Source organism: Chenopodium quinoa, unplaced genomic scaffold, assembly GCF_001683475.1.
Source record: "Chenopodium quinoa cultivar QQ74 unplaced genomic scaffold, ASM168347v1, whole genome shotgun sequence".
NCBI lineage: Eukaryota > Viridiplantae > Streptophyta > Magnoliopsida > Caryophyllales > Amaranthaceae > Chenopodium > Chenopodium quinoa.
In genome coordinates, this window is record NW_018745063.1 from 624,935 (window position 1) to 649,404 (window position 24,470).

At 33.7% G+C, this 24,470-nt stretch overlaps 2 protein-coding genes across 2 annotated transcripts; one reads left to right on the forward strand and one right to left on the reverse strand.

Annotated features, from left to right (window-relative positions):
• Window positions 1–7,292: 7,292 nt before the first annotated feature.
• On the forward strand, window positions 7,293–13,976 carry LOC110709231 (sodium/calcium exchanger NCL-like). The gene is made up of 7 exons (XM_021887443.1): window positions 7,293–7,790; window positions 10,253–10,438; window positions 10,673–10,854; window positions 11,367–11,512; window positions 11,612–11,891; window positions 11,982–12,284; window positions 13,459–13,976. The coding sequence occupies exons 1-7, from the start codon at window positions 7,421–7,423 to the stop codon at window positions 13,705–13,707; spliced, it is 1,716 nt and encodes a 571-aa protein (XP_021743135.1). The 5' UTR covers window positions 7,293–7,420; the 3' UTR covers window positions 13,708–13,976.
• A 4,772-nt stretch (window positions 13,977–18,748) lies between these two features.
• Window positions 18,749–22,114, reverse strand: LOC110709232. Its single transcript, XM_021887444.1, has 5 exons — window positions 20,897–22,114; window positions 20,691–20,795; window positions 19,767–19,948; window positions 19,473–19,659; window positions 18,749–19,367 (listed from the first exon to the last, which is right to left on the reverse strand). The coding sequence occupies exons 1-5, from the start codon at window positions 21,527–21,529 to the stop codon at window positions 19,185–19,187; spliced, it is 1,290 nt and encodes a 429-aa protein (XP_021743136.1). The 5' UTR covers window positions 21,530–22,114; the 3' UTR covers window positions 18,749–19,184.
• Window positions 22,115–24,470: the final 2,356 nt, after the last annotated feature.

Sequence of the window (24,470 nt, forward strand, 5' to 3'; positions counted from 1 at the left end):
CACAGGTGCGAATTCAGGAATAAAAGACGGGGCTAAAAAAATGATAAAGTTATCAAAAAAAAGAAAAAAAAAATGCTCGTGGGAAATCAAACTTGAAACCTCTCTCTCACCAAATTACTATGAAAAACTCCAACAAATCAATTGAGCTATCACTAACATCATAATATGTAGGGATGTCACTGGGGCGGGTCTAGTAGGAGACCCGCCCCATCCCCGCCCCGATGGGGCGGGGATGGGTCTAGCTTTGGCGGGTCGCGGGGCGGGGATGGGTCTAAAATCCATACCCGCCATGGGTGATGGGGCGGGGATGGTTGTTATGTAATACCCGCCCCGCCCAGACCCGCCCCATACCCGCCCCGCCCCGCCCCGCCTGACCCACCCCGTACCCGCCCCGCCCCGCCTGACCCACTCCATACCCGACCCATACCCGCTTTATACCCACCCCATACCCGCATAAGACCCGACTAGCCATAGCATAATACGATTAAAAAAAAAAAATTACTACACCTAATGAAATCTAACCCAGTAACCCACTTACCCAATACCCACCCTCATTCAGTCATTCACTCATTCTCAAAACAAAAACCCTAGCCTCACTGCCTCACTCTCTCCTCTCACAGTCTCACTGCGCTGAATCTCTTCCTCAAGCCTCAAACCCCTCTCTTCGATCCTTCTTCTTCAACCTCGTGGTCCTCGTCTGCAATCAAATCTCTTCGATCCTTCTTCTTCAACCTCGATCTTGCAAGGCTGCAACTCATTCAATTTAGGTAAACGTTTTCGCATTATTATCTTTGAATTTTCTTAATTCAATATGTTCAATTAAGAATTTCTTAATTGGGTTTTCGATTGAAAGTATGTGATTCGTCTTTTATTTATGATTTGTTTGATTGCGGTTTTCAATATTTCATTTGATTGAGCTAGGGTTTCGTGTTATATTTGTATGATACTTTCAATCTAATGCAATGTAGTTGATTACTGTTATTTTTTGTATGATAATGTATGAATATGATGACCTTCAAATTTTTTAGTTTATTAGGGTTTTAATCTAGAATTTTCATTACTTGTTTTTTTATATTTAATTTCACAAAATAGATATAATAAAGTCGAAATATGTATAGATTGTAATTAGTTTTTCTCATTAATTTCAGACTTATAAGTTTATGTTTATTATTTTAGCTTATGTGTGATAACTAAATTCGGATTATGTCATTTGACCACTTATTCGATCATTATAGATTTAGTTACTTTTTTTTTATTTAATTCATTTACTAAGATCAATCTCTGTAGTACACACTAACTTAACACACTTTGTATATAATTAAGTGGGGATGAATTTTGATTGTATTGTAGTTCAAAATATATATACTGATTTTTTACTAAATTTGAATTGAAAATGACTGGCTATTAGCCTATGAATGATGCATGGTGTGTGTGAGCGTTTGTGTTTGTATCTATGTGGCTCAGTGGCTATAAATTTGTGTTGTAGCATAAAAATTGGGGGAAGTTGGAGCAATTTCTATTGAGAATTGTTAAATAACCCAGGTAAGAATTTTCTTCAAATTTTGTTGTATTCTTTGTTATTGAGATTCTATAAAAGCGTGAGAAATGAATTTCAAACTATTATCATAGTATCATACTATTGTTGTTATACTGTAATTTAAGTAGTACTCAATATTGATGAAATTGATCACAATGTATGCAAATTGAGTTGGGGTAATGAAAATGTGGATGGATAATCTGGTGCTGATTTTGGTGGTTAAGAAAGTGGGTGTGTATAGATAGAGTGGAAGAACAGGTTGGATCTTTAATGTCGTAAGCTGACAGCTTTTAAGAATGAAGACTTTGAGACACCAAATTGTACAACTACTGTACTATATTTTGATGTCCTTGTGTTTGTGTTTGTTGTCTCCCTCTTTCTTACTAAATGAGAGTACTAAATTTGGTGATGCTGTTGCTGGCAGCCAGTATGTAGTGGTTAGTGACTTAGTGTGATAGGTGGTTAACTGGTTATGCAGCAGCAACAATATATTAACATAGCAGTTACAGTATGACATTATGCATTGATAGGCCTTTCAACATGATATCTTCCGATAGCTGTGCTAGAAGCATGATCTGCCTTTGCTGCTGTGCATTGCTAATTTGCTATTATTAATTTATTATTGCTGTTTCTGAGATGTCAAATGTGTTCAATACTGTAGTCAATATGTCTAGTGCATTAATTGTCTTTATTTAATTTTTACAGGGGAGAATGACATCTAAAAATGAGAATAACGCTAGTGTTCCCACTTCCGCTAGTAATACTCCAATTGCAATAGATGATGATGAAAGTCCTCTAGAGACTAATTCCGATCCTTCTCTCCTACCAATTACTAGTAGGCATACTTCGGCAGTGTGGTCTGATTTTAAGAGAAAGAGAGTTGGGGATGTGATAAAAGCTGAGTGCAACCATTGCTCCAAGCTACTTGCTGGTGGGTCAAAAGCAGGAACTACTCATTTGAAAGATCATATAAAAATATGTCCAAAGAGAGTATGTCAAGATCTTCGACAAACAAGAATGTTTGGTACAAAAAAAAACTTGAATGATAAGAATGACATGATGACATTGGCTCCTTACGAATTCCACCAAGAAGATGGAAGAAGAGACTTGGCAGAGATGATTATTTTGCATGAGTATCCAATTAGCATGGTTGAGCATATTGGTTTTAGAAAATATAGCAAGACACTCCAACCTGGATTTAAAGTGCCGTCTCGCAACACAACTAGAAAAGATATTATGAAAAGATATGAGCTTGAGAAGGAGAATGTTGCAACCTTGTTGAGGAAAGCAAAGGGTAAGATTGCCTTAACTACTGACATGTGGACAGCTGACAACCAGAGAAAAGGTTATATGGCGGTCACCTCACAATTTATTGATAATACATGGAAGTTGCAAAGTCGGATCATAAGGTATTGTTTTCTGGTTACTTATAACTTGTTTATTTTTTTTGGTTGTCTTTGTATTGCTATAGTTTTTTGTGTGAATTTTAAAATCATAAGAATTATAAGTTGTGATGATGGATGATAATAATGAGCCCATATATCCACAATAGTATTGAATAGACAAATAATATATGTTATTTTCATTGGTTTTGGTAGGTTTTTATATGTCCCCGCCCCTCATACTGCTGAGGTTCTTGCTGATGCTTTGAAAGAAAGCATTCAATCATGGAATCTTGATCTTAGGTTGTCTTCTATAACCGTGGATAATTGTTCAACTAATGATGCAATGATGGAAATTTTGAAAGGAGTGTTTCCATATGGCTCACTTTTATTGCGAGGTGATTTTTTTCATATGCGTTGTTGTGCTCACATATTAAATTTGATTGTTCAAGATGGTTTAAGTGCTGTGGTATCAAATGGTGTTCAAAGAATTAGGGATAGTGTTGTGTTTTGGACTGCTTCTGATAAGAGAGTACAAAGGTTTGAACAAGTGGCTAAGCAAATAACTCCTGAGTGTAGTAGAAAGTTAGCACTTGATTGCAAAACCCGGTGGAATTCTACTTATGAAATGCTTTCTATTGCTACTAGTTATAAAGAAGTGTTTGTTGTTTTAAGTGCTCGTAATAATTTATATAAGAATCCACCGACCCCTGAAGATTGGGAAAAAGTTGAGAAAATATGTGAACATTTGGAAGTGTTTAGTAAAACTACCCTTAATTTTTCAGGAACAAATTACCCTACGGCCAATCTTTATTTTCCTAAAATTTGTGCTTTGAGAATTGCTATTTCTGGTTGGCTTTTATCTCCTCATGATTATGTAAGGAAAATGGCCGACATTATGTTACAAAAATATAACAAGTATTGGGCTAGTGTGAATGGCTTAATGGGAGTGGCAACAATACTAGATCCTAGATACAAAATGGCTCTTATTCGCTTTTATTTTGCAAAAAATTTTGATGAGCATGACTTTGAAATTGAGGTTAGTAGAATTAGTGATCTTCTACGAAGATTGGTTGATGAATATGGGTCTAAGATGGGTAAAACTCAAGGTAGTAGCAACCAACAAGCTTTTGATTTGGGTAGTAGTAGCAAATCCAATGAAGAGACCTTTATGCAAGAATTTGCTGAATTTTTACAACAAGATAAGGACTCAAGTTGATATATCAGATTTGGATAAGTATTTAGGTGCTGCTAATGTGCCTCTAGTCCAAGATTTTGATATTCTTAACTGGTGGAAGACAAATGGAGGCACATATCCCATTCTTCAGCAAATAGCATGAGATATATTGAGCATTCCTGTTTCTACTGTTGCATCAGAGTCCGCATTTAGCACAAGTGGTCGGGTTCTTAATCCTTATCGTAGTCGGCTTTTACCGGAAGCTGTAGAAGCTTTGATGTGTACTCAAAATTGGATATGGGCTGCTTCTAAAAGTAAATAGCTAAAATAAAATTTTATTTAATTAATAATATTATTTATTTATTTATTTTAATTAATTCACATTGTATTTGCAGATTGTGGAGAATTTAAGGATGATGAATATGCTAAATTAGTGGGAGAATTAGAGGAAGGATTTGAAACATGTGATATCGATTCTGGAACAAGTGGACTTTGCACCGAATAATTCAAGGCCTAATGAATTTCTTGTTATGTATTTGAATATTTGTAGACTTGTAGTTATTTTTAATATTTGGACTTTGGACAATTTGGAGTTAGTGTTTTTTTTTTTTTCTCTTATGTACTACTAATTTAAGTTTTTTAATATGTAGTAATGTAGTATGTATGCCTAAGGTGTTGCACTTTATGAAAATGGTTGATCTTGCAGTGGTTTTTGTTGGATTTGAGTTAATGGGATTTGTATGCACTGCTACTTTTTCATTAGTCTACTATGAAGTCTGCAGGGTTTCAGTTGACACTTGAAACTTGAAAGACAGTTGCTTTTCTCAATACTAAGTTGGCGGGTATGGGGCGGGGAATTGGCGGGGATGGGGCGGGGGTTTGGCGGGTATGGGGTGGGGGTTTGGCGGGTATGGGGCGGGGACGGGGATGGGGCGGGGGTGGTTTTAGAGTTGGACCCGCCGAGGCGGGGACGGGGATTATTTTCAGACCCGACATGGGGATGGGGATGGGGATGGGGATGAAAATGTGAGGCGGGGATGGGGATGGGAATGCCAAAATCCGCCCCGCCCCGCCCCGTTGACACCCCTAATAATATGTAAGACAAATATTAGCTATTTATTAGTTACTCTAGGGGGTCATACTATATATTACATATTTCACCAGTTGGGACACGGGGAGCCGGGCCTCCACCACCCCCCTGGCTCCACCCATGTCTACTCATGTTATTCTACTCCCTTCGTTCACAAAAGTTCGACCTTTTTAGTCTAATCTATATCTATACTTAGTATTTAAAAAGTATAACCAAGAAACTAAGAAAGACACATGTCCCCATCCATTCTATTATACTTCTCTAACCATAGTGCAACATGTCATCTTACACTATTAATTTTTTATTACACCATTTTTTTTAATTCTTTCATTAAACTTATACTTCATCTTTCATACACACTTCATATCTCCCCTTTAATTCAACCTTTTCCTATTCTCTCTTTAATTTTAGCCTTTCCACCTTCTATTTAAGTCTTTTTTCGATTAAAGTTCCAAAATTTTAATTTCTTTAATCATGTTTCCGATCATATTATACCCTATAATGACTTACTGATATTTCTTCACTTATATCGCTATACATTTTTTCCGATTACATATTATCCCCTATAATGATTTAATGATATTTCCTCACTTATCTCTCAATACAATTTTATATGAATAACCCGTGCATTGCACGGGCCAGAAGGCTAATTTTAGTTTTAAAATGATTAACTCATTTGCATTAAAATACCCACCAATTTACAACAATATTGGTGTACAATTAATTAGTTTTTCTATATATAATTTTGTTTTTTCATGTACTTTTTATACTCTATCTGTTTCATAATGTTAGGGCCTGTTCTCATTGACTGAACTGAACTGAACTGAACTGAATTGGGCTGAACTGAACTGAACTGAAATGAATATTTTATAAGAGAAGGAAATTAGGAACTGAACTGAACTGAGCTGAGCTGAGCTGAGCTGAACTGAACTGAACTAAGCTGAACTGAACTAAACTGAACTGAACTGAACGGAGCTGAACTGAATTTCAACGTAAGAGAACATGCCCTTAGTCCCATATGCTATTTTGGGCGTTTCAAAAAGATCTACCTATATTGAATATATTTTATTTATAACTTATTTTTTTTTTGAATTAATTGAATGTGATTAGACATGACTCTAAGTAAGAAAAATTTTACCTTAAATTATTCAATTATGACTTGTGCTTTTCCTAATGAAAAATAAAAAAATTTTAAATAAGGTAAACCAATTATGAAATTTGTTGTACTTTAATGTTAGATTCCAAATATATTTGTTTTCTTATTTTATGTGATTGATTTCATATGGGATTTATATTATGAAACGGAGGGATTACGGATTACCTTTTCTCTTTATTCTTTTACTCCACATAAAATTCATGTAATTTATGTTTCTAATATACTTTTTTTTTATTTAATTTTTTTAATATCCATAAAATCAACCCAAAAACGTCATTCTTTAGAAATGAAATTATTACAAAACTGTACCTGTTATTTAACTACTCAACTCCTCAGTCCCCACTATTACATCAAACTCACATATCTATACTTCGTATTTAAAAACACAAACCACACATTACTTATATGCCACATGTCACCACAAATCACTCATATGCGACATACCACCTTCTTTATCAAAAAATAAAGTTCATGTCTTTATGCATTCTGTAACTTGCAAATTTAAGTAAAAAAAATTAAGTGTTTCAACTACACCAAAATAAAGTCGTAGTCTTTTCATATCCTAAACTTAAAATAAAGTAATAGTAAAAAAAAAGTTGAGCTAATTAGTCCACATTATATAAAAATATATATAAAATATAATAAAACAATGTTGACTCATATAACACAAATAAGCAAAACATTACAAGAAAAATATTCTAAGTAATAACCGGTATATGGAACGGGCCAGAAGGTTAGTTGTATTAAAATTGAAATAAATCTAAATCTGTATCATTACACTTTCTACGTGCCTCATACACGGGGCAAACTCGAGATCAAACTCACAAATTGAGATTAAAATAAATCTTAAACTATATCATTACACGGTCTACGCGCCTCGTACACGGGGCGCACTCTAGAGTGTCCCATTAATAATAATTAATTAATCGGTTGGTTAATACTTTATCGGCCGCATTTGGTGGCAATCTGGCCGTACAAATTCCTAACATTTGAACATTACTTATGTCATAAAATGACCATTCATTTATAAGATCCACGATTTTCAATTTTTTTTTTTGTCAAACCCCACCAAATCACCATGAAACTTGGTTACACCCCCATTTTCTCTTTCCTAATTCTCTTCATCGCCACCGTCTACGCCACCAGTGAAGGCGGCGATCCAATTTCCGGCAGAATTGGCGATGTGGGTTCATCGTATATTCGATTTCCATCCCTTAAATCAGTGTTTACTGCTGAAACATGTGAACAGAGTTATGGGTTTTTGCCATGTACTACAACTGCGTTGGGAAATTGTTTCTTGATTTTAGTTTATGGGTTTTTGATGTATACTGCTGCTACTTATCTGTCTAATGGAAGTGAACTTTTGTTGGAGATTTTGGGTCCTGGTATTATTGGTGGGCTCTTTCTTCCTATTCTTGGTGCTCTTCCAGATGCCATGCTCATCCTTGGTAATTTTTAAATTTTATTTTGTAATTTGTACTTATTTTGGATTGTTATATTGTTGTGGATGAGAAACTCGAGGCGTTATAAGACATGAGATCAAATCTTGTCTATGTCGCTTATTTTTGTGGAATTGTGGCTATCTTTAGACTAAAAGTAAAATATTCCATAGTTTCTATAATTGGGATTGGGCCATTGGGGTATGGTTAAGTTTTGATGAGAATATGATGCTATTATAATATGTTACCGTTTTATTTTATAATTTGATGTTTAATTTGGAATTGCATTGACTTTGATTGATGATTTAATACAATTTGATGTGTTTTTGCATTTTTAGGTTACTAATTCATGTAATTGTGTGGTATTAATTTTTACGGAAATTTCATGAAATGTCCTTGAGTAATTTTTTTATTCACCAAATACCCATCAAAACTTTCAAATTCACCAAATACTCTTGAGTTTAAAAAAATTTCACCAAATGCTCTTAACGACTAACGGCAGTTAACACCGTTAGTCATTAATGACTAATACGCCACGTGGCAGCCTCTAATGGGTTGTTGTAATATAAATAAATTAATTATTAAAAAAACTTTAAAAATATAAAATAAAAACTTAAAAAAAAAAAAAATTAAAAAATACCCCCACCACCCCCTAGACCCCACCCCGCCCCACCACCAGCCCCTGCCAGACGGCGGCGGCCAGCTCCCAGCCGGAACCGGCGCCGGTCGCCGGCGAGGCCAGCCCCCCCACCCTCAACACCCCCTCCCCTACCCCCAGCCCCCTTTCCCTCCGTTTCCCATCCCCTTAAACCCCTCCCCATCCCTCGAAAAACCCCCCTCCTTTGCACCCGGCGTCCAAACCCCCTCCCCGGCGCCGGCGAACCTTTTTCGCCCCATCCCCGCCATCCCCACCCCCTTTCCCCCCTAAACCACCACCCAAAAAACCAAAAAACCCTTTAATCGAAAAAACCCCAAATCGAAATCTAGGGTTTTGATTTGGGGGTTTTTCGGTTTTTAGGGTGGTGGTTTAGGGGGGAAAGGGGGTGGGGATGGCGGGGGGTGGGGCGAAAAAGGTTCTCCGGCGTCGGGGAGGGGGTTTTGACGCCGGCCGCGAAGGAGGGGGGTTTTTCGAGGGATGGGGAGGGGTTTAAGGGGACGGGAAACGGAGGGAGAGGGGGCTGGGGGTAGGGGAGGGGGTGTCGGAGGGGCTGCCCTCGCCGGCAAAAAGGGACCACCAGCGCAGGGGGAGGGGTAAGATCTGGTGGCGGTGGCGGTTGGTGGTCAGCCGTTGGGGGTGGGGTGGGTCTTGGGTTGTTGGAGTATTTTTTTTAATTTTTTTTAAAGTTTTTTTTTTTAATAATTAATTAACTAATATTACAACAACCAATTAGAGGCTGCCACGTGGCGTATTAACGGTATTAACCGCCGTTAGTCATTAAGGGCATTTGGTGACATTTTTCTTAAACTCAAGTGTATTTGGTGAATTTGAAAGTTTTAATGGGTATTTGGTGAATAAAAAAATTACTCAGGGGCATTTTATGAAATTTCCGTAATTTTTATAATTACTGAATGATGAATTTCTTACATCAACCCCGTGGACTGTGGTGCATTGAGATGTTACTTTACATTTTCCCGTGTGCTCGGCACATGTGAAGAGAAAGTGAGAGGGCGTAAAATTACATTAAGATGTAACGTGGACACCCTAACGAACTTTAAGTGGATCATGAACGAAAAAGTTCTATGTCAAATATTCAAAATTTACAGATTTGTCTAATGTCCCACACCTAAATTTACTTCAGTTGGGTGTCTAAACTGGTCATAAATAATTCAAGAAAGATTAACAAAAATATTTTAATGGTTATATCTTATGTGGGAAGTTTGACTTTTTTATTGTTTAAATCTTTAATTTACAAGGATCATGCTACAGTGACTTGATTGTGATTTATTTTTCCATTACTAATTCAGTATGTGCTTGTTTATACTGGGTCTCAAGAATAGTATTTGTCCAATTGTTGGTTTACTGTTCAAAATTGAATGTATATATATAACAATGATATTCATGAACTGATGAAGGAACTTTGTTTTATATGAGACATTTGGACTTGAGTTTAGCTTGTTTCTTGAATGAACTTTCTTTTATTGCAGCTTGATTGGATCAGTCATTCCAAGAGTCATTTAATTCATTGTTATAAAGTCATAATGCTGCTCTATGTTTATTTTTGGATCCTTAGTCCTAGTTGATCTGATACTACGTAGTACATTTAGTGTATGATTCTCAAGCAAGTTACTTGATAAAAAAAAAAAAAAAAAAAAAACTAAATATCATTGTCACAGATCACATCTAGTAACTGCTTATCGAACAATTACTTTTTAGTTTCTTACAAAGGTTACAAAATCAGTTGAATATTGTTGTTACTTACTACACAGGCGTTTGAATATGTTGTTTTACACTTTTCGATTTTCTCGTGCAGTATCTGGCCTTTCTGGAACTCCTGCAATTGCTCAAGATCAGGTTTCAGTTGGTATGGGGTTGCTAGCTGGTTCGACAGTCATGCTTCTTACAGTTATATGGGGTTCTTGTGTTTTGATTGGCAAATGTGACCTTGAGAATAACCGTGCAATTGATGAACAGGATACAAAAGGATTTAGTTTACTAGGTGGGTGCCTATCAATAGTTAATTATTGGCATGTTTGTTTGTTAATCAATTACCTTTGGTTTTGCTTGGCCAAATGCCTGCTTAAAATTTCAATACCATGTGCAGATGAACTGACCTACATCTGCATTGCTGCACATGCAACATCAATATATGTGAATTGTTCATTTCTTTGAACAGCTATAGTCTGCAGGGGCACTTATGATTAAATATCTTTTTTCCGATTTATTTCTTCAGGTTCTGGTGTTTCTACTGATATTTGGACTAGTTATGCTGCAAGGATCATGGCTATTTCTGTATTGCCCTTTCTTGTCGTCCAATTGCCTCAAGCTCTCAATTCAAGTTCAGGAAGACATTTGGCTGTGCTAATTGGCCTCATATTATCTCTTGTTATGCTGCTTAGCTACTGTGCTTTTCAGGTAATTAACTAATATGCTTTGGATAGGATGTGTGGCATTGTAAATATATGCTAAATAGTTGATTCAGGTGAATATGAGCCACTGATTTTGATAAATATATATTTTCTTCCATATGGCTGAATTTATGTTGGAATTCTAGCTATGTCCTCAGAATTCCATATGTGCCTTTTTATATGGCTTTAGAGGTTCTTTGTTGCTGCATTTTTCTTGTTATTTGGGCTGATAATATAGCAACACCTGCATTATTGTAGTTTTTATGATAAGTTTAGTAGGAAATCATTTTACATTTTTAATATTACTTGTAACTAACTACTTACGTCTTTCTTTGTTGAGTATATGAGTCCATGATGCAGGAAAACTTGAAGAGAAAAAAAAAATCCGAATGTCTGAATCTGACGAGTCTTAGATTCCAAAAATTAGAGCTTTATCATCTCATTTTTAAATCAATGTTCAGATAAGACTCTGAATTATCTTTGTTAGCTGGTCTGAGATTCATTATTTTACCGAGGCAGGTTTTTCAACCTTGGATGCAAGAGAGGAGGCTTGACTACGTCAAGCATAAGCGTGTGCTGACAGGATTTCTTAAACATTTGAAAAAGCATTCTCTTGGAAAACTTTGCAATCCTGATGGCACTCTTAACGACGATGTTGTAAAGAAGTAAGTTCTACTAATACCGTCTTTTGATTGGTAATGCACCTGGCATGAAATAGGAAGTCAAAAGATTTTGCTTTTCATTAATCGCCTGATGTTTGACAGGGTTTTTAAGGCAATTGACCGAGATGATAACGGGTTTCTCTCAAAAGGAGAACTTGGTGCATTTGTTGTTGGGATGAATTTTAAAGGGGTGAGTGTGGGCGTGGGTGAAGATGATATTGTAGAGAAAGTTATGAAAGAATTTGATGTAGAGCGTCCGGATGATAGGATTGATCTAGAAGAGTTTACTAAGGGAATCTCCAAGTTGCTTAATATTGTGAGAGGTGACAGGATTTCCCATAATAATGCTGACACAATGAAGTATTTAAATGACTATGATGAGGTTAGTTGGTTGTATAACAAAAGCTTTACTTCATATTTTCTAAAATTTTATCTGTTCGAAGGTTATAACTTTCTAAATCTTCATATGCAGGAAGCCGAAAGAGAGCATTTTCTGTTGGGTGATTCTGGTGAAGAGGGTGGTGAAGTTGTTGAAAATCCCAAGGCAACCACCATCAAGGCAGTAATATTTCTTGTGCTTGGAACTATTATTGCTGGTGTCTTTGCAGATCCATTAGTTGATGCTGTGGACAATTTCTCTGAAGCAACTAGCATTCCTTCTTTCTTTATCTCGTTTATTGCACTTCCTCTAGCAACCAACTCCAGTGAAGCTGTGTCAGCTATTATTTTTGCTACCAGGAAGAAGAAGAGATCTGCATCACTGACGTTTTCGGAGGTTGGTTTTTTTTTTTTTCTTTACTTCATTTATTATGATAGAGAGGTCTAGCAAGTTTGGAAGTGAATAAACATACCAAGTTTATAATATTTTGATCTAGTAGGATTAGACGACAACAATGCCTTAGTCCTAAAAAATTATTTGGGTTGGTTAACATGAATCGTCATAAGGAACCGTCCATTTAGGAAAAAGAGCATGGCAAGATATCGATTGAATAAGAGTTCGGGAAAAAAAGGAAAAAGAAAGGGAAAAGTGTGTAAAGTGAGAAACAAAAAGAGTATGAAAAAGAGGAAAAACATGTGAATAAAAACACATTAAGGTTTGAGAAAACCTTTGCAAGAGAAATAAGTAGAGTTTTGCAAAGCAAGAGTATTTAAAAATCTAGTAGGATTTGACACTCATCTAATTTTTTTTTTTTTTTCAATCTGTTGTCCGGGGGATATAACAGTGTTTTAATAATAGGATATAATAGTGTTTTAAAAGTATATAGACAAGATCTCACATGACTATAATTTTTCTTCCATATAAATCACAAAAATGGTTACAGAGAACTACAATAGTGTGTGGATAGTAGATAGTTTAGAGGGTACAATTTGTGCTAAGGTTTTTTTTTTCTTCTTCTCATTTACAATCTATCACTCAAGTTAGTGCCTGTGGTATCTAGGTTAGTTTCTTAGTTGGTGTATTGATATTTTAGAACAAATGGCTTTGTTGAGTAACCTGCTATGGCTTTCACAACTTCTAGCGGTAGCTGATATGTAAAAACTAAAAAGTCAATTTATTCCGGTATTCAGGGTCTGTTTTCTATAGATTGTACTCCCCGTGTCTTTTATTCACATGTTCATAATTGACTACCGTTTTCTATTTGTATTTACAGTAAATTATAATCACGTGGGATCCTATTAGAATTATCTCAGTATATATTTCCAAACTATGAGCTTATTATACCTTTATCCATCTAAAATTAGTGGTAAAAGATAAATGCAATATTAGAAAATTTGTTGAGAAGGAAACAGACTATCTTCCCCATAGTTTTATGTCAAGTAATTAATTAATACAAATACAGTAATGGCTGAACTAAGATTTGCATCAATTAGAAATATGGACTTTTACTTTTACCCATGAGAAGATACTAAAGACATTTATGCTGTTTTTTTTTTCTTTTTTCCCACAGTTATATGGAGCAGCGACAATGAACAACGTACTCTGTCTCTCAGTGTTTTTGGCTTTAGTTTATGTGAGAGGATTGACTTGGAACTTCTCCTCTGAAGTGCTCGTCATATTCCTTGTTTGCATCATTATGGGTGGTCTTGGCAGCTTCCGCACTACATTCCCTCTCTGGACATGTTTTGTGGCCTTCCTTCTCTACCCATTATCACTGGTGCTTGTTTATGTCCTTGATTACGTCTTTGGTTGGTCATAGATCTGTACATGACAATCGATCACTGATCCTGAACAATAGGTTTCCTTTTCCTTGTTACTAAACATGCTCTTCTATTATTAGTAAGGGTTTCATCTCTCCCTTCCCCTCTCTTTTGGCCTCTTTCCCTCACATGTGTGCTTGAGGCGTCCTTGATGTAAAATGCGGCTTGAGTGAGGCAGTTATCTTCTATGCACACCCTCTCTTTGTACTAATTACATATATCTATGTATCTTTTCGAAACCTGAAGCTGAACCACAGTGTTTCTAGTCTTTCTACTTCTATATACAATGAAAATTTTCAGAAATGTCATCCATATTTTCAGAATTAACGTTCCCATCATTGTTCCACGCCAAAGGGCACTAATCTAGCTAGGTGATGGGCTACATATGGTTGCCGACCATTTTCAAGTGTGATCACACAATCGAAAGAATAACCTCAAACTAGCTAATCCATCTTCAAGAATAAATTCTAAATCAGTAAAAAAAGGTTGAAGAAAAAGTGATTTATAATAGCTGGTAATTTGGCTCTAGTATTGTCGTTTGCTCTAGTTAGTGTAGAACTGTAGAAGCTATGACACCATATATCTTTGTACTATACACTGCGAGCTAAGTGGACCTAGCAACTACTTCGTTTGATACATCCATCTCATTAATCTTGGTGTTTACCACATTATTCTGAACATCCACACATCTCCCAAACATCCAAGATGAGTACAAAAAGAAAGAGAAAACAAAATGCATGATCGGTATGTAAAAGTAAATTCATCTTGCTTCTTTAGCCTCTTTTAACAATAATATTAATTCAGACCAAAAATCTCTTTAGTACATTGTTGTATATTACATAAATCCTGATGTAGTTCGACTAAGGGATCGCTTCTCCAGTGGTATATGAGAAGCATTTTCCATAAACTGTCAAACAAAGCAACATAATTAGGGTAATGCCTATTGAGGGTGCAAAATTTAAACATGCAAATTTTTTACGCAAAAGAGTCATCAGCTTCATAAATGAACTTAAAAGGTTTGGAAAACCCCTTTTTATCTTTAACATGGAAAAAAATCATGCAGTAGGTGAGTAATATTATACCTTCATCAAGTTTCTTCTGATCCTATTCTCCGCCTTAAGCTCCTTAACTTGCGCTTCTAGACTTTTGATACGAGCCTGTTTTGTTAGTATAAGTGAATAATGGGTGTATTAGTGAAAAGTCATGTTGATGCTTGTATATATATTTGCTTTATTGTATTACCTTTCCTTTATTGTAAGCAGCAGCAGCAGATTCTCTGTTCTTAATTTTTTGGCGCTGTTTTTGGAAGTTAATTTGATCAGCGGTTAGCTCAAAGCCTTTTTTCTTTCTCCCTCTAGGAATAGTTTGCATTGCCCTTAGCTTACTCTCCATATACCTCCAGCATCTGCCTCCGCAACAAACCCCTTTCTCCAATTTCTCCCTTGTATTGCTACACTTACTAGTTCTCTTCATTGTTTCTTGAAGAATCCTTAGATTTCCATCCACTTTCTTGGCAAATTCTTCTCCATAATCAGTGGCAGCTTTGCTTATATAAGCTGCCTTGTCAATTTCCATATGTGGACTAGTCGGGATCTCAAAATCAATGAATGCTAAGAATGCAGGATCCAATGGTGGGAGATCATCAAAGCACATAAGATCGTCTGAGCTTTGGGATCCTGTGATCAGTTGGTCATTAGTGTCTGTTTGTTTAGGTAGCTCATAACCCAATTCTTTCAATAGGGATGATGGTGGTGTTGGTGGATATGCAATTTCGTGAATTTGAGCTGGTGATTTGGAGTTCGTGTTGAGATTCTCTAAGCTGAAATCTGTGGGCTGATCAGTGTCAGAAGTGTCACTCAGGTCAATATAAACTATGTTCTTCATGTTTTGGTTCTCTTCATTAGCAAGTTTCATGTTATTGGCATGAATCGACAGTACAAAGTCAGAGCTTAAGGAACCTAGAAGTTGGTTACTAGAATCGTTGCTGTGATTAGGTGTCTCAGAATCCAAGTCTTCTGTCAATGGTGGGAGGTCTGAAATTTCATGAGTTTGCTTTGACAACATGACTTTAGTCTCAAGCTGCTTCAATATTGGTGGGTTCGAATTTGACAGCTGAAACCTTCTAATATTCAGCTGATTACGAACAAAATCATTCTCCATTTCTTCTATCGAAGATATGTTTTTTAATAAATTCAGATTACTTTCTAACAGTGGATCATATGGTGGCAAAAACTCCTTTTCAAACTCCTCAAAATTTCCTAAGAGTTGCTGCTTTCGATGCTCCAGAAAATCCATAGCCCTGTAACTCCCCTGTATCATTCGATACATACACTTGATTAGTTACATACACTTGATTAGTATGTACGTTTAATCATTAAATGAACACGAAATGAGATAAAAAAGAAAACAATATGAGGCATTAGCTTTTCATCTAATTAGTGTATATATCGATCACACAGTGAATTTCAGTTTAATTACAATCGAACTTGAAGGTTAAGCAACAGCACAAAACTGTAAAATTAAAACCTTGAAATTTTGAGTGTTAACCTGAGTTCTTGTTTTAGTTGTAATGCAAGTTCTTTCTAGAATTAATTGTACTTCAAACTTTGAATATCGGATGGTTTATATGTTATTATATGATAATGTAAATGTAACGAATTATAAGCACAAGTTTTTTGTCTCATATTATTGTTATGAGCAAAGCTGTACTTTGTCAGAGTTTTTAGTACTTTCTGGGTACTTGTATTCCTGTAAATATATCTTGGTTTACCTGCAGTTTTACTTTTTCTTGTGCAACTTCTTGATATTTGATATTTTCTGCAGATATACAAATCATCATTCTTTTCGTTTTTTATTTGGTAAACACATATGAGAGGGTCTTTTAGAAGGAAAGGAAAATGGTTATGGTTAACACATATGAGAGGGTCTTTTAGAAGGAAAGGAAAATGGTTAAGGTGAGTTTCGATCTCACGCCTCGCCTGTGAATTTTATCAAACCCATTTACAGTACATATTAAGCAGCTTGCTAGAGTTACTACCTCTCCCAAAAGGAAAAAGAAAGAAAATAATACAAAGTATAAAAAATTGCTTGCTGAAATTTTGTAGACAGATATGCATGCATGACAGTTAATTCATCAAAATATTGCTTGAATAACTTAAACATTGGTTAATTTGCCAATTTTATTTTGCTAGTTATTTTGTGATAATCACAACCATCTAGATAGTTCATGCATTCTCCCTTGCATGATGAACAATTAGGATATTAGATGTTGAAGGATAGTCTTTCCAACTACACATTACACATGTAATAAGATTTTGCTGTGTGTCTTGTATTTTAGTTTCTTTCAATCCGTCTAGGTTGTAATCTTACTTGTTTCATTTAACGAACTTTTTGTCAAAATAAATAAATAAATACATAGTATATAACTCAAAGACGAAACAGGAGTTATATATTTTGTTTGGGGTATTTGTAAAGTGGATTGCTAAATACCGCCAACGTTTTTTATCAGGCCGCCTTTGTAAATTGTAATTGCAAGAATGGTTAAAGTTTGAGAAAATCTAATTACTGTAAAGGATAAATGTGACTAAATCACCCTTATCATGATTAGTTAGAGTAATTCCTTGTATTACTCGTTATCTTTTTTCGTGAAATACTCATCACCAAGGAAAATTTCAAACTCAAATTGAACTTCCGCTCAACTATTTTAGGCACCTGATCGGCCTGGTTTTCTAGGGATCGTTGCCTAAATCAATGTCATTTTCTTTGAACTTCTTTTTTTCTAGTTCAATATATATGTTGCAAGCATATGCTAATAAAATTACTTATTTCTAATTTGTTCTCTTTAATCTGGATTCTCCAACTCAAGATAGTATTATATATAAAAAAAAAATTATTTGTTTTTTATAATCATCACCAATCAAACTTCATTTTAGTGTTACGTTTAATAAGGACTACTTAACTATTGTTCAATTGAGCATAAAAAAAATATACTTATCTAAGAAAGACGGCTAAGGTGAGTAAATTCCTCATAGCATGGGAAATAATTTTGTACATACGTCTTACAATCTTGACAACCAATGCAAACAAATCAACCTTCTTTTACACTTTCTATAATTTTTAATTTTACTTCGTGTAAATTTTTTATGTCAACCAAACAAGCACTTAATTGCCACCTTTATAATTCAAACTGCACTATATCAATGTCGCACTTATTTCCGAACTAAAATGACAATTAATACACCTACAAAGCATTCCTCTACCATTAGAACTTTAGAAGAAATCATCCATAGACAGGATTTTGATGAAAAAATAAGGGTCATTTCCTTTTATAGGCAAGCTAGTTATAGTTTTGGTACATGAAAATGGAAATTATTATATGCAAAAGAATCCTATCATAATTGAGTATATGAGCAACACCATAATTGAAGTGAGATATTGTGAGCCCACCTAAAGCTTACACACTACACAAGACAAAATGTAAAAATAAAATCTTGTAATGGCAAGTCGTCCCCCACATCAAGGCACATGCAAAGCAGTTTGTTACCAAACAAAAGTGTGGCTGACCCATCAACCAACCAAACAGATTTCCTTAAATAACATACCTCTCTTCTTCTACCATGTTTCTTTTATCCACTTTTCTCTCTTATATCCTAAGTTTTATAGCTTATATTTATAATATGTACTCCTACAAAATTTCCCTATAGACATACACACTAGCCTTGTGTTGTGCCGTCTTGCGAAAATGTATTATAACACGGTAAATTATTATTCTTATTCAGTAAGTTATTGTGAATTTGTTTCATGCATTGTTTAATATATGGTTTTGATTCATATACCTTTTCGAAGACTTTTCAAAGTCTTTGGTAAGATGATGAAAGAGAAATCATTACAATACTAACACTAGATAATTCACAGAAATTACTCTATGTATTTCTCTCAAGGCACCTCAACTCAGTAATATATATATGAATATAATTCTCCCTTTATCCTCAAGTAATCTTCTTGTTAGATTTGAATACGCATATCGGAGAATTTAGTGCTGGTTAGGTAAATAGTGTGGAGGAGCCCACTTTGCAATATATGAGTTGAGCAGGAATAGTTTTCATTTTAATGACAAACTATGTTTTTTTTTTTTAACATCCTAATTAAAAATCCATATAGTATGATTATTTGTGATAGAGGGAATATAAATGTTGTAAGTAAAATTAAGCCTATTCTTTGTCTCATTAGTTTCAAAAAACCAACAAAACATCATTAATAGAAAACTAAACCTAAACCTACCTAGGGCGTTATCTTAAAGGTCTCTTGAAATTTATACCCTCTTCATCTCATACATACGCAAATCCATGCATTATCTAATGATGAATGACAAGGAGCATAGAAAAGAAATAAGGAGAAAAATAAAATGTCCTTGTTGCTAATTAAAACAAAACAAAACAAAAATGAACTAAGCAAAAAAAAAAAAAAAAAAGGTTCGTTACAACCTCAAGTTTAGATCAATACTTTCTCCTACTTCAGTATTACAACTACTAAGACTAGCTGGTGGTGACAACGGCAATGTTGTTGCTTCCAACTTTGTTGAGGGAAAGAAGCTCAACAAATTAGGCTGCTGGCTCGGACCGGCTTGTCTTGAATCCATAACTGTGTCTTCAATACTTACCTTCAAGTTATGGAACAAAAAAGGGTCACTAGAAAATTTTGTATATAATTGGTTTAACTAGACAAATAAAAAAAAAAAGAAAAAGGAATTGATATAGTGTCTTACTTGGTAACGTAAAGTATCATATTTGCAAAATTGCTTTAATCTCGAATTAGGAAAAGATGAAGTAAGTGTTGTAGGTGCCAAGCTAAGAAATTCTCCTGTATGAGAATTACCATTTTCTGATATATTGATCTTTCTTGCGTTTGCTGGCTCAGCAGGCATTGTAATGGGGCATGAAGGTATGTCTCTACTAAAAAATCGCGCATATGAAGAGCAAGGAACTCGTCATTCAAGCTAGTGACAAAAAATGAACTACACCAAAAGACAAGTCATGACATTTTGTTTAGGTAAACTGACCTGAAAATTGGGTTGCTAGAATAACCCAAGTTGTATGTCGTCGTTCCTCCATTTCCATTTGATGTTGATTCATTTGATCGGCTGAGGGGATGAGTGATAACAGGAGCGAATTTGCTGTGAAATGTCGGTATTGGAGGGCTGTCTAGAGGGAAGGGACATGACCTCTTCATACCAATCATCATCTATACTACAACAAAATCGAATTTTTCATACATAATTTCTTTAAGGTTTTTATTTGACATTCATATATATGATGGAAAATTGCTTTAAAAACACCAGTAACTTGAAACATGATTGATAAAATCAATCCATGTAACGTTACATGAGAACTTAATTTAAGTACCCATATCGAATACTTCACAATCTAACATGGATATGATCATTCGTACACTCATTCAAGGAATTCTCTTGAAAAATATGCTCATATTCAATGCCAAGATAAATGTAATTATATGTTACGGAGTATAATTAATTTTGGTATTTGTAGTTGTTCTAGTTCGGTCATGAACAACATATGGTGTTATCATTGAATTAAAAACAAAGATTAATTAGCTACTAATGAAGTCGTAAAATGCAACGTAAATCTTATTTTGGGAGTCAACAAAGTTTGGCAAGAATAACTAATTATGTTCAAGATAATGTGCATGTGATAAGTTCAGTGAATACAGGATGTTCTGTGCTCATGTACTAAACGTGAGCTTCAATCTAGTAATTTATTCAAGGTTAAATCTAAATGTTAGTGAAACATGTAACAAACATGTAGGCAAAATATACCAAAGATGTAGCGAAAAATGGAAATCTTCCTCCTATCCTTCTGTTTTAATCTATGAAGTTAAGTCTAGGCAAAAAAATGATTGCTACTAATCAAAGAAATGAGTGTTCATGATGCATTTACTAGGCGCGATGGGAGAGGCTAGTGGTTACCTTTTCCTCATCGGGGCACAATGGTGGGTAATTCGCGTAAAAGCTTTGGTTTGAAGGGGGCTCCATTGGAAAGTTGAGCACGGATGGTGAAGACAAGCCATTCACCTATCCAAATTGAACAAGAAATAAATTAGACTAATAACATTTTAAGATATATCCACAAAGTGTACTCGAAAAAAGAAAAAGAAAATTTGCATGATTTTTACCAATGAAGAAGGTGGTTGATGTTGTAGTGTACTCCTTGGTAGCACATCAGACAAAGGAGCAACACTACAATCTTCAAAAGGTAAACTCAAACTAGGAGGAAAAATCGCGTTCTCCCCTATATGATCATGACTAAATTCATGAGGGTTTGCATGCCACAACTTAGGAAAATTAAAATTTCCATGGACCGGGATTGAAGGCCATCCAACTTGGAAACCATCACCATTGGTAGGACTCAAAAAAGGGACCGGACCTAAGTGAAAATTCTCGGTATTGGGCAATGAACAAGCCCTAAAAACCGGATTTGGAGGCGACAAACTCATTGGGATTGGAGGAGGAGATGGAGGACTATAAGGGGGTACACAAGATTTAGATGGGTTTTGGTTAGTAGTAATCGCGAAATTGGGTAAGGGAATACCATGATGTGACGGCGAATTTGTTGGAGAAATTTGGGAAGAAGATGAAAAATTGTTGCCATCTTTCTTTTGTTGTTCTTCCATCCTAATTTTCTCAAGTTGAGCCACTCCTAAACCTCTTTGTGGTACTCTTTTTTGCTTCAACTTTTTTGATGATGATGATGGTCTATCACCACAATTATTGGTACTACACATTTGATTTTGATCTTCTTGAATCATTTCTTAATTCCTTCTTCTATCTATTACCTCCTCGATTTCGAAACCTATATAATAATTACATATCTATAATGTACATAAAATTAACTAAGCTTGAATTTTTTTGATTAATTCAAAAACCCATGATTAATTCTTAATAAAAAAAATTAAGATAAAAAAATATATTAGTAAAAATAAGAAAATTCTAATAATAGTAAGAGGATCTTAAGTGGATCATTCACTACAAACTAAACCATGACTCAATCTACATAGTGACACTCATGAACATTTCATTTTTATCTTTGTAAAAATGAAAATAAAAAGGATTTTAATTTATACAAAACTTTTGATGAAAACCCAGATTCTGAAATGAACCAACAAGATTATCTTTCTTATACATATCTGAAATTCTCAAATTTTAAATCTCAACGGCTAAAGCCCAGAATTATATTTTAAAAAAAAAGAATAATAATAATAAAGTAGATTTAGCAAGAAAAAACAGACCTTCCTGATAAACTTGATGAACCCAGAAAATAAGGAAATTCCAAAATATGTGAAAATCTCTAAAAAATCAGACAAAACAATTTTAAAAAAATATAACAGTAAATAAATGAATCCAAAGAAGAAAAATAAAAGGATCCAAATATTAAAAGTATAATTATAGGGGAAAAAAAAAACTATGAAAATATTAAATTTATTCGCAACAAATGTAGCCCAAATCCTCGCTCCACTCTCCTGAATTTGCTGCAAATCTTGTAAATTTTTGTTTACTTATTTTAATTAAATTATTTAGAAAATATTGATAGAAAAATTTGGACTGCCTTATTGTAGGAGACGGGGTAATGTTTAAAAAGCATGGAATGTGGGTCCACTAGCTGCATTACCTACCAAATACTTTCCTAATTTGGGATTAAATGGATTTTATATGATTCACACATGATCCTAGGTTGCTTCTCTTTTGTGTCATCTACGACTTATCTCCCATCTTATGTTTTAAGATGCTAATAGTAACACAATTTAGTTTAAATCCTATTTAATGTCAAACCGCGTATTAAAAGAGTGAATAATGTAATGTGCGTAGATGATTGTGATTACTTTATCATCAATTTTCAACTAAAAAAGAGTGAATAAAGTAATATGGAGTATAATCTAATATATATAAATAAAGTAGACATTTTTTTGTGAGCATTTGGCGCGCCACATAAGAAAAGGTATTATTTTGTCCAATGAAAAATTAGATTAATAATTTATTTTTGAATTAAAAAATTTACTCGCCACCTAAGCAAAAGTGAAGAATAATATTTAAGAATTTTGACACATATGTAAAAACAAAGAATAGAGAATAATTAAATTTTAAATTATTTTAAAAAACCAATAATTATCTTCTCTTAAAAATTAAAAAAAAACAAAAAAAAACTAAGTAATAATTATCTATATGGATGCAATTTTTTTATCGCAAATATTTTTAATCTTTCCCTAGCAAACATTATAAAAGTTTGATTTTAATAATGTACTAATCGAGACGAATAAAACTAAATCTCATACGACTAATTTCCCATAATTTTTAATAGTTAAACGATTATAAATGAGACTAACATTTTAAACAGAACAAGTATACGGAGTATTAAGTAAACGCATAGGCAAAAGACTAAGACGAATAAAACTAAATCTCATATGATTAATTTCCCATAATTTTTAATAGTTAAACAATTATAAATGAGACTACCATTTTAAACAGAACGAGTATATTAAATAAACACATAGACAAAAGACATATTTTGATCAATAAAAAAACTAGATTTGTCATTTATTTTATGAATTAAAAATTTCAATTATCACATAAGCAAAATTAGTGAATAAGGTTTGAGATTTTAAATTCAAGCGTCACATAAAATTAATAAAACAACAAAAGATAACTTTAGCGATAAAATTAAAAAATTATCTTATGATATTAGAAATTTTATCCATATATTTAGTGAATGATCTTCATAAATATACAAAATTTTAAATTAATAAAATAATTTATAGTGACGAATGAAATTTTAAATTTTTTCCACTTAGATAAAAACGACGAATAGTAATTTATTAGGATTTTAATTATTGAAGAACACTAAATTTTATCATTTTTATTTGTTACAAAATTAAAAATTATCTGTAGATATTAGGATTTTTATTATTTAAAAAATTAAAAATTATATTTTGATATTTAAAAAATATAAATTATCATTTGATGTTAATGGTTTTATGTAAATATTTAATGATATGATATTTTCATACAAAATTTTAAAACTTATAATGCAAGAAAAAATTAAGAGATCACTAAAAAAATATTAATATACAAAATGTATATAAAAATTCGTGCATCGCACGCCAAATAAGCAAAAGTATTGTTTCGACCAATGAAAAATTAGATTTATATATTAATTTAGAATTTAAATTTTCAGTCGCCATTTAAGAAAAAATTAACAAATGAAATTTGAGAATTGAAAAAAAAAACAAAAATTATCTTTTATATTATCTTTTACATTAGGATTTATATCATTTTAACAAATAATTAGAAATTAAAAAATATATATTGATTTAATGATTTTATCTAACTATCTTATGAATGAGATAATATTTATTTCAATTTATAAATTCAAGTTCTATATACGTAAAATTTGAATAAGAATAATTTAAAAACTTAACAAAATATTTTACCTTAAATTAATGTTAAAATAATAGAATAGAAAATAAAAACAAAAAATATTAAGAAATTACAAAAATATATACAAAATAAAATATTTAAAAACCATACATCGCACGGGCTTATATCTAGTTATGTATCTGTTATGAAATATAATTATGTATGTTCATTAAACATATCATTGTAAGTTTGTAACCCCTTATCATTATTGCTTCACTAAGCAATCTCTTGTAACACCCTTTACCGTTTTTACCCTTTACCTTATTGCTTACCTTTGAA

What these genes read in the sequence shown, in the direction of transcription:
- LOC110709232 (XM_021887444.1), bottom strand. Translation starts at nt 21,529, where the DNA reads ATGATTCAAGAAGATCAAAATCAAATGTGTAGTACCAATAATTGTGGT. An exon ending in TCTAGCAACCCAATTTTCAG is followed by an intron (nt 19,660 to 19,766) that starts GTCAGTTTACCT and finishes GCGATTTTTTAG; the next exon opens with TAGAGACATACCTTCATGCC. An exon ending in ATGATACTTTACGTTACCAA is followed by an intron (nt 19,368 to 19,472) that starts GTAAGACACTAT and finishes CATAACTTGAAG; the next exon opens with GTAAGTATTGAAGACACAGT.
- LOC110709231 (XM_021887443.1), top strand. Translation starts at nt 7,421, where the DNA reads ATGAAACTTGGTTACACCCCCATTTTCTCTTTCCTAATTCTCTTCATC. An exon ending in AAAAGGATTTAGTTTACTAG is followed by an intron (nt 10,439 to 10,672) that starts GTGGGTGCCTAT and finishes TTATTTCTTCAG; the next exon opens with GTTCTGGTGTTTCTACTGAT. An exon ending in AACGACGATGTTGTAAAGAA is followed by an intron (nt 11,513 to 11,611) that starts GTAAGTTCTACT and finishes GATGTTTGACAG; the next exon opens with GGTTTTTAAGGCAATTGACC.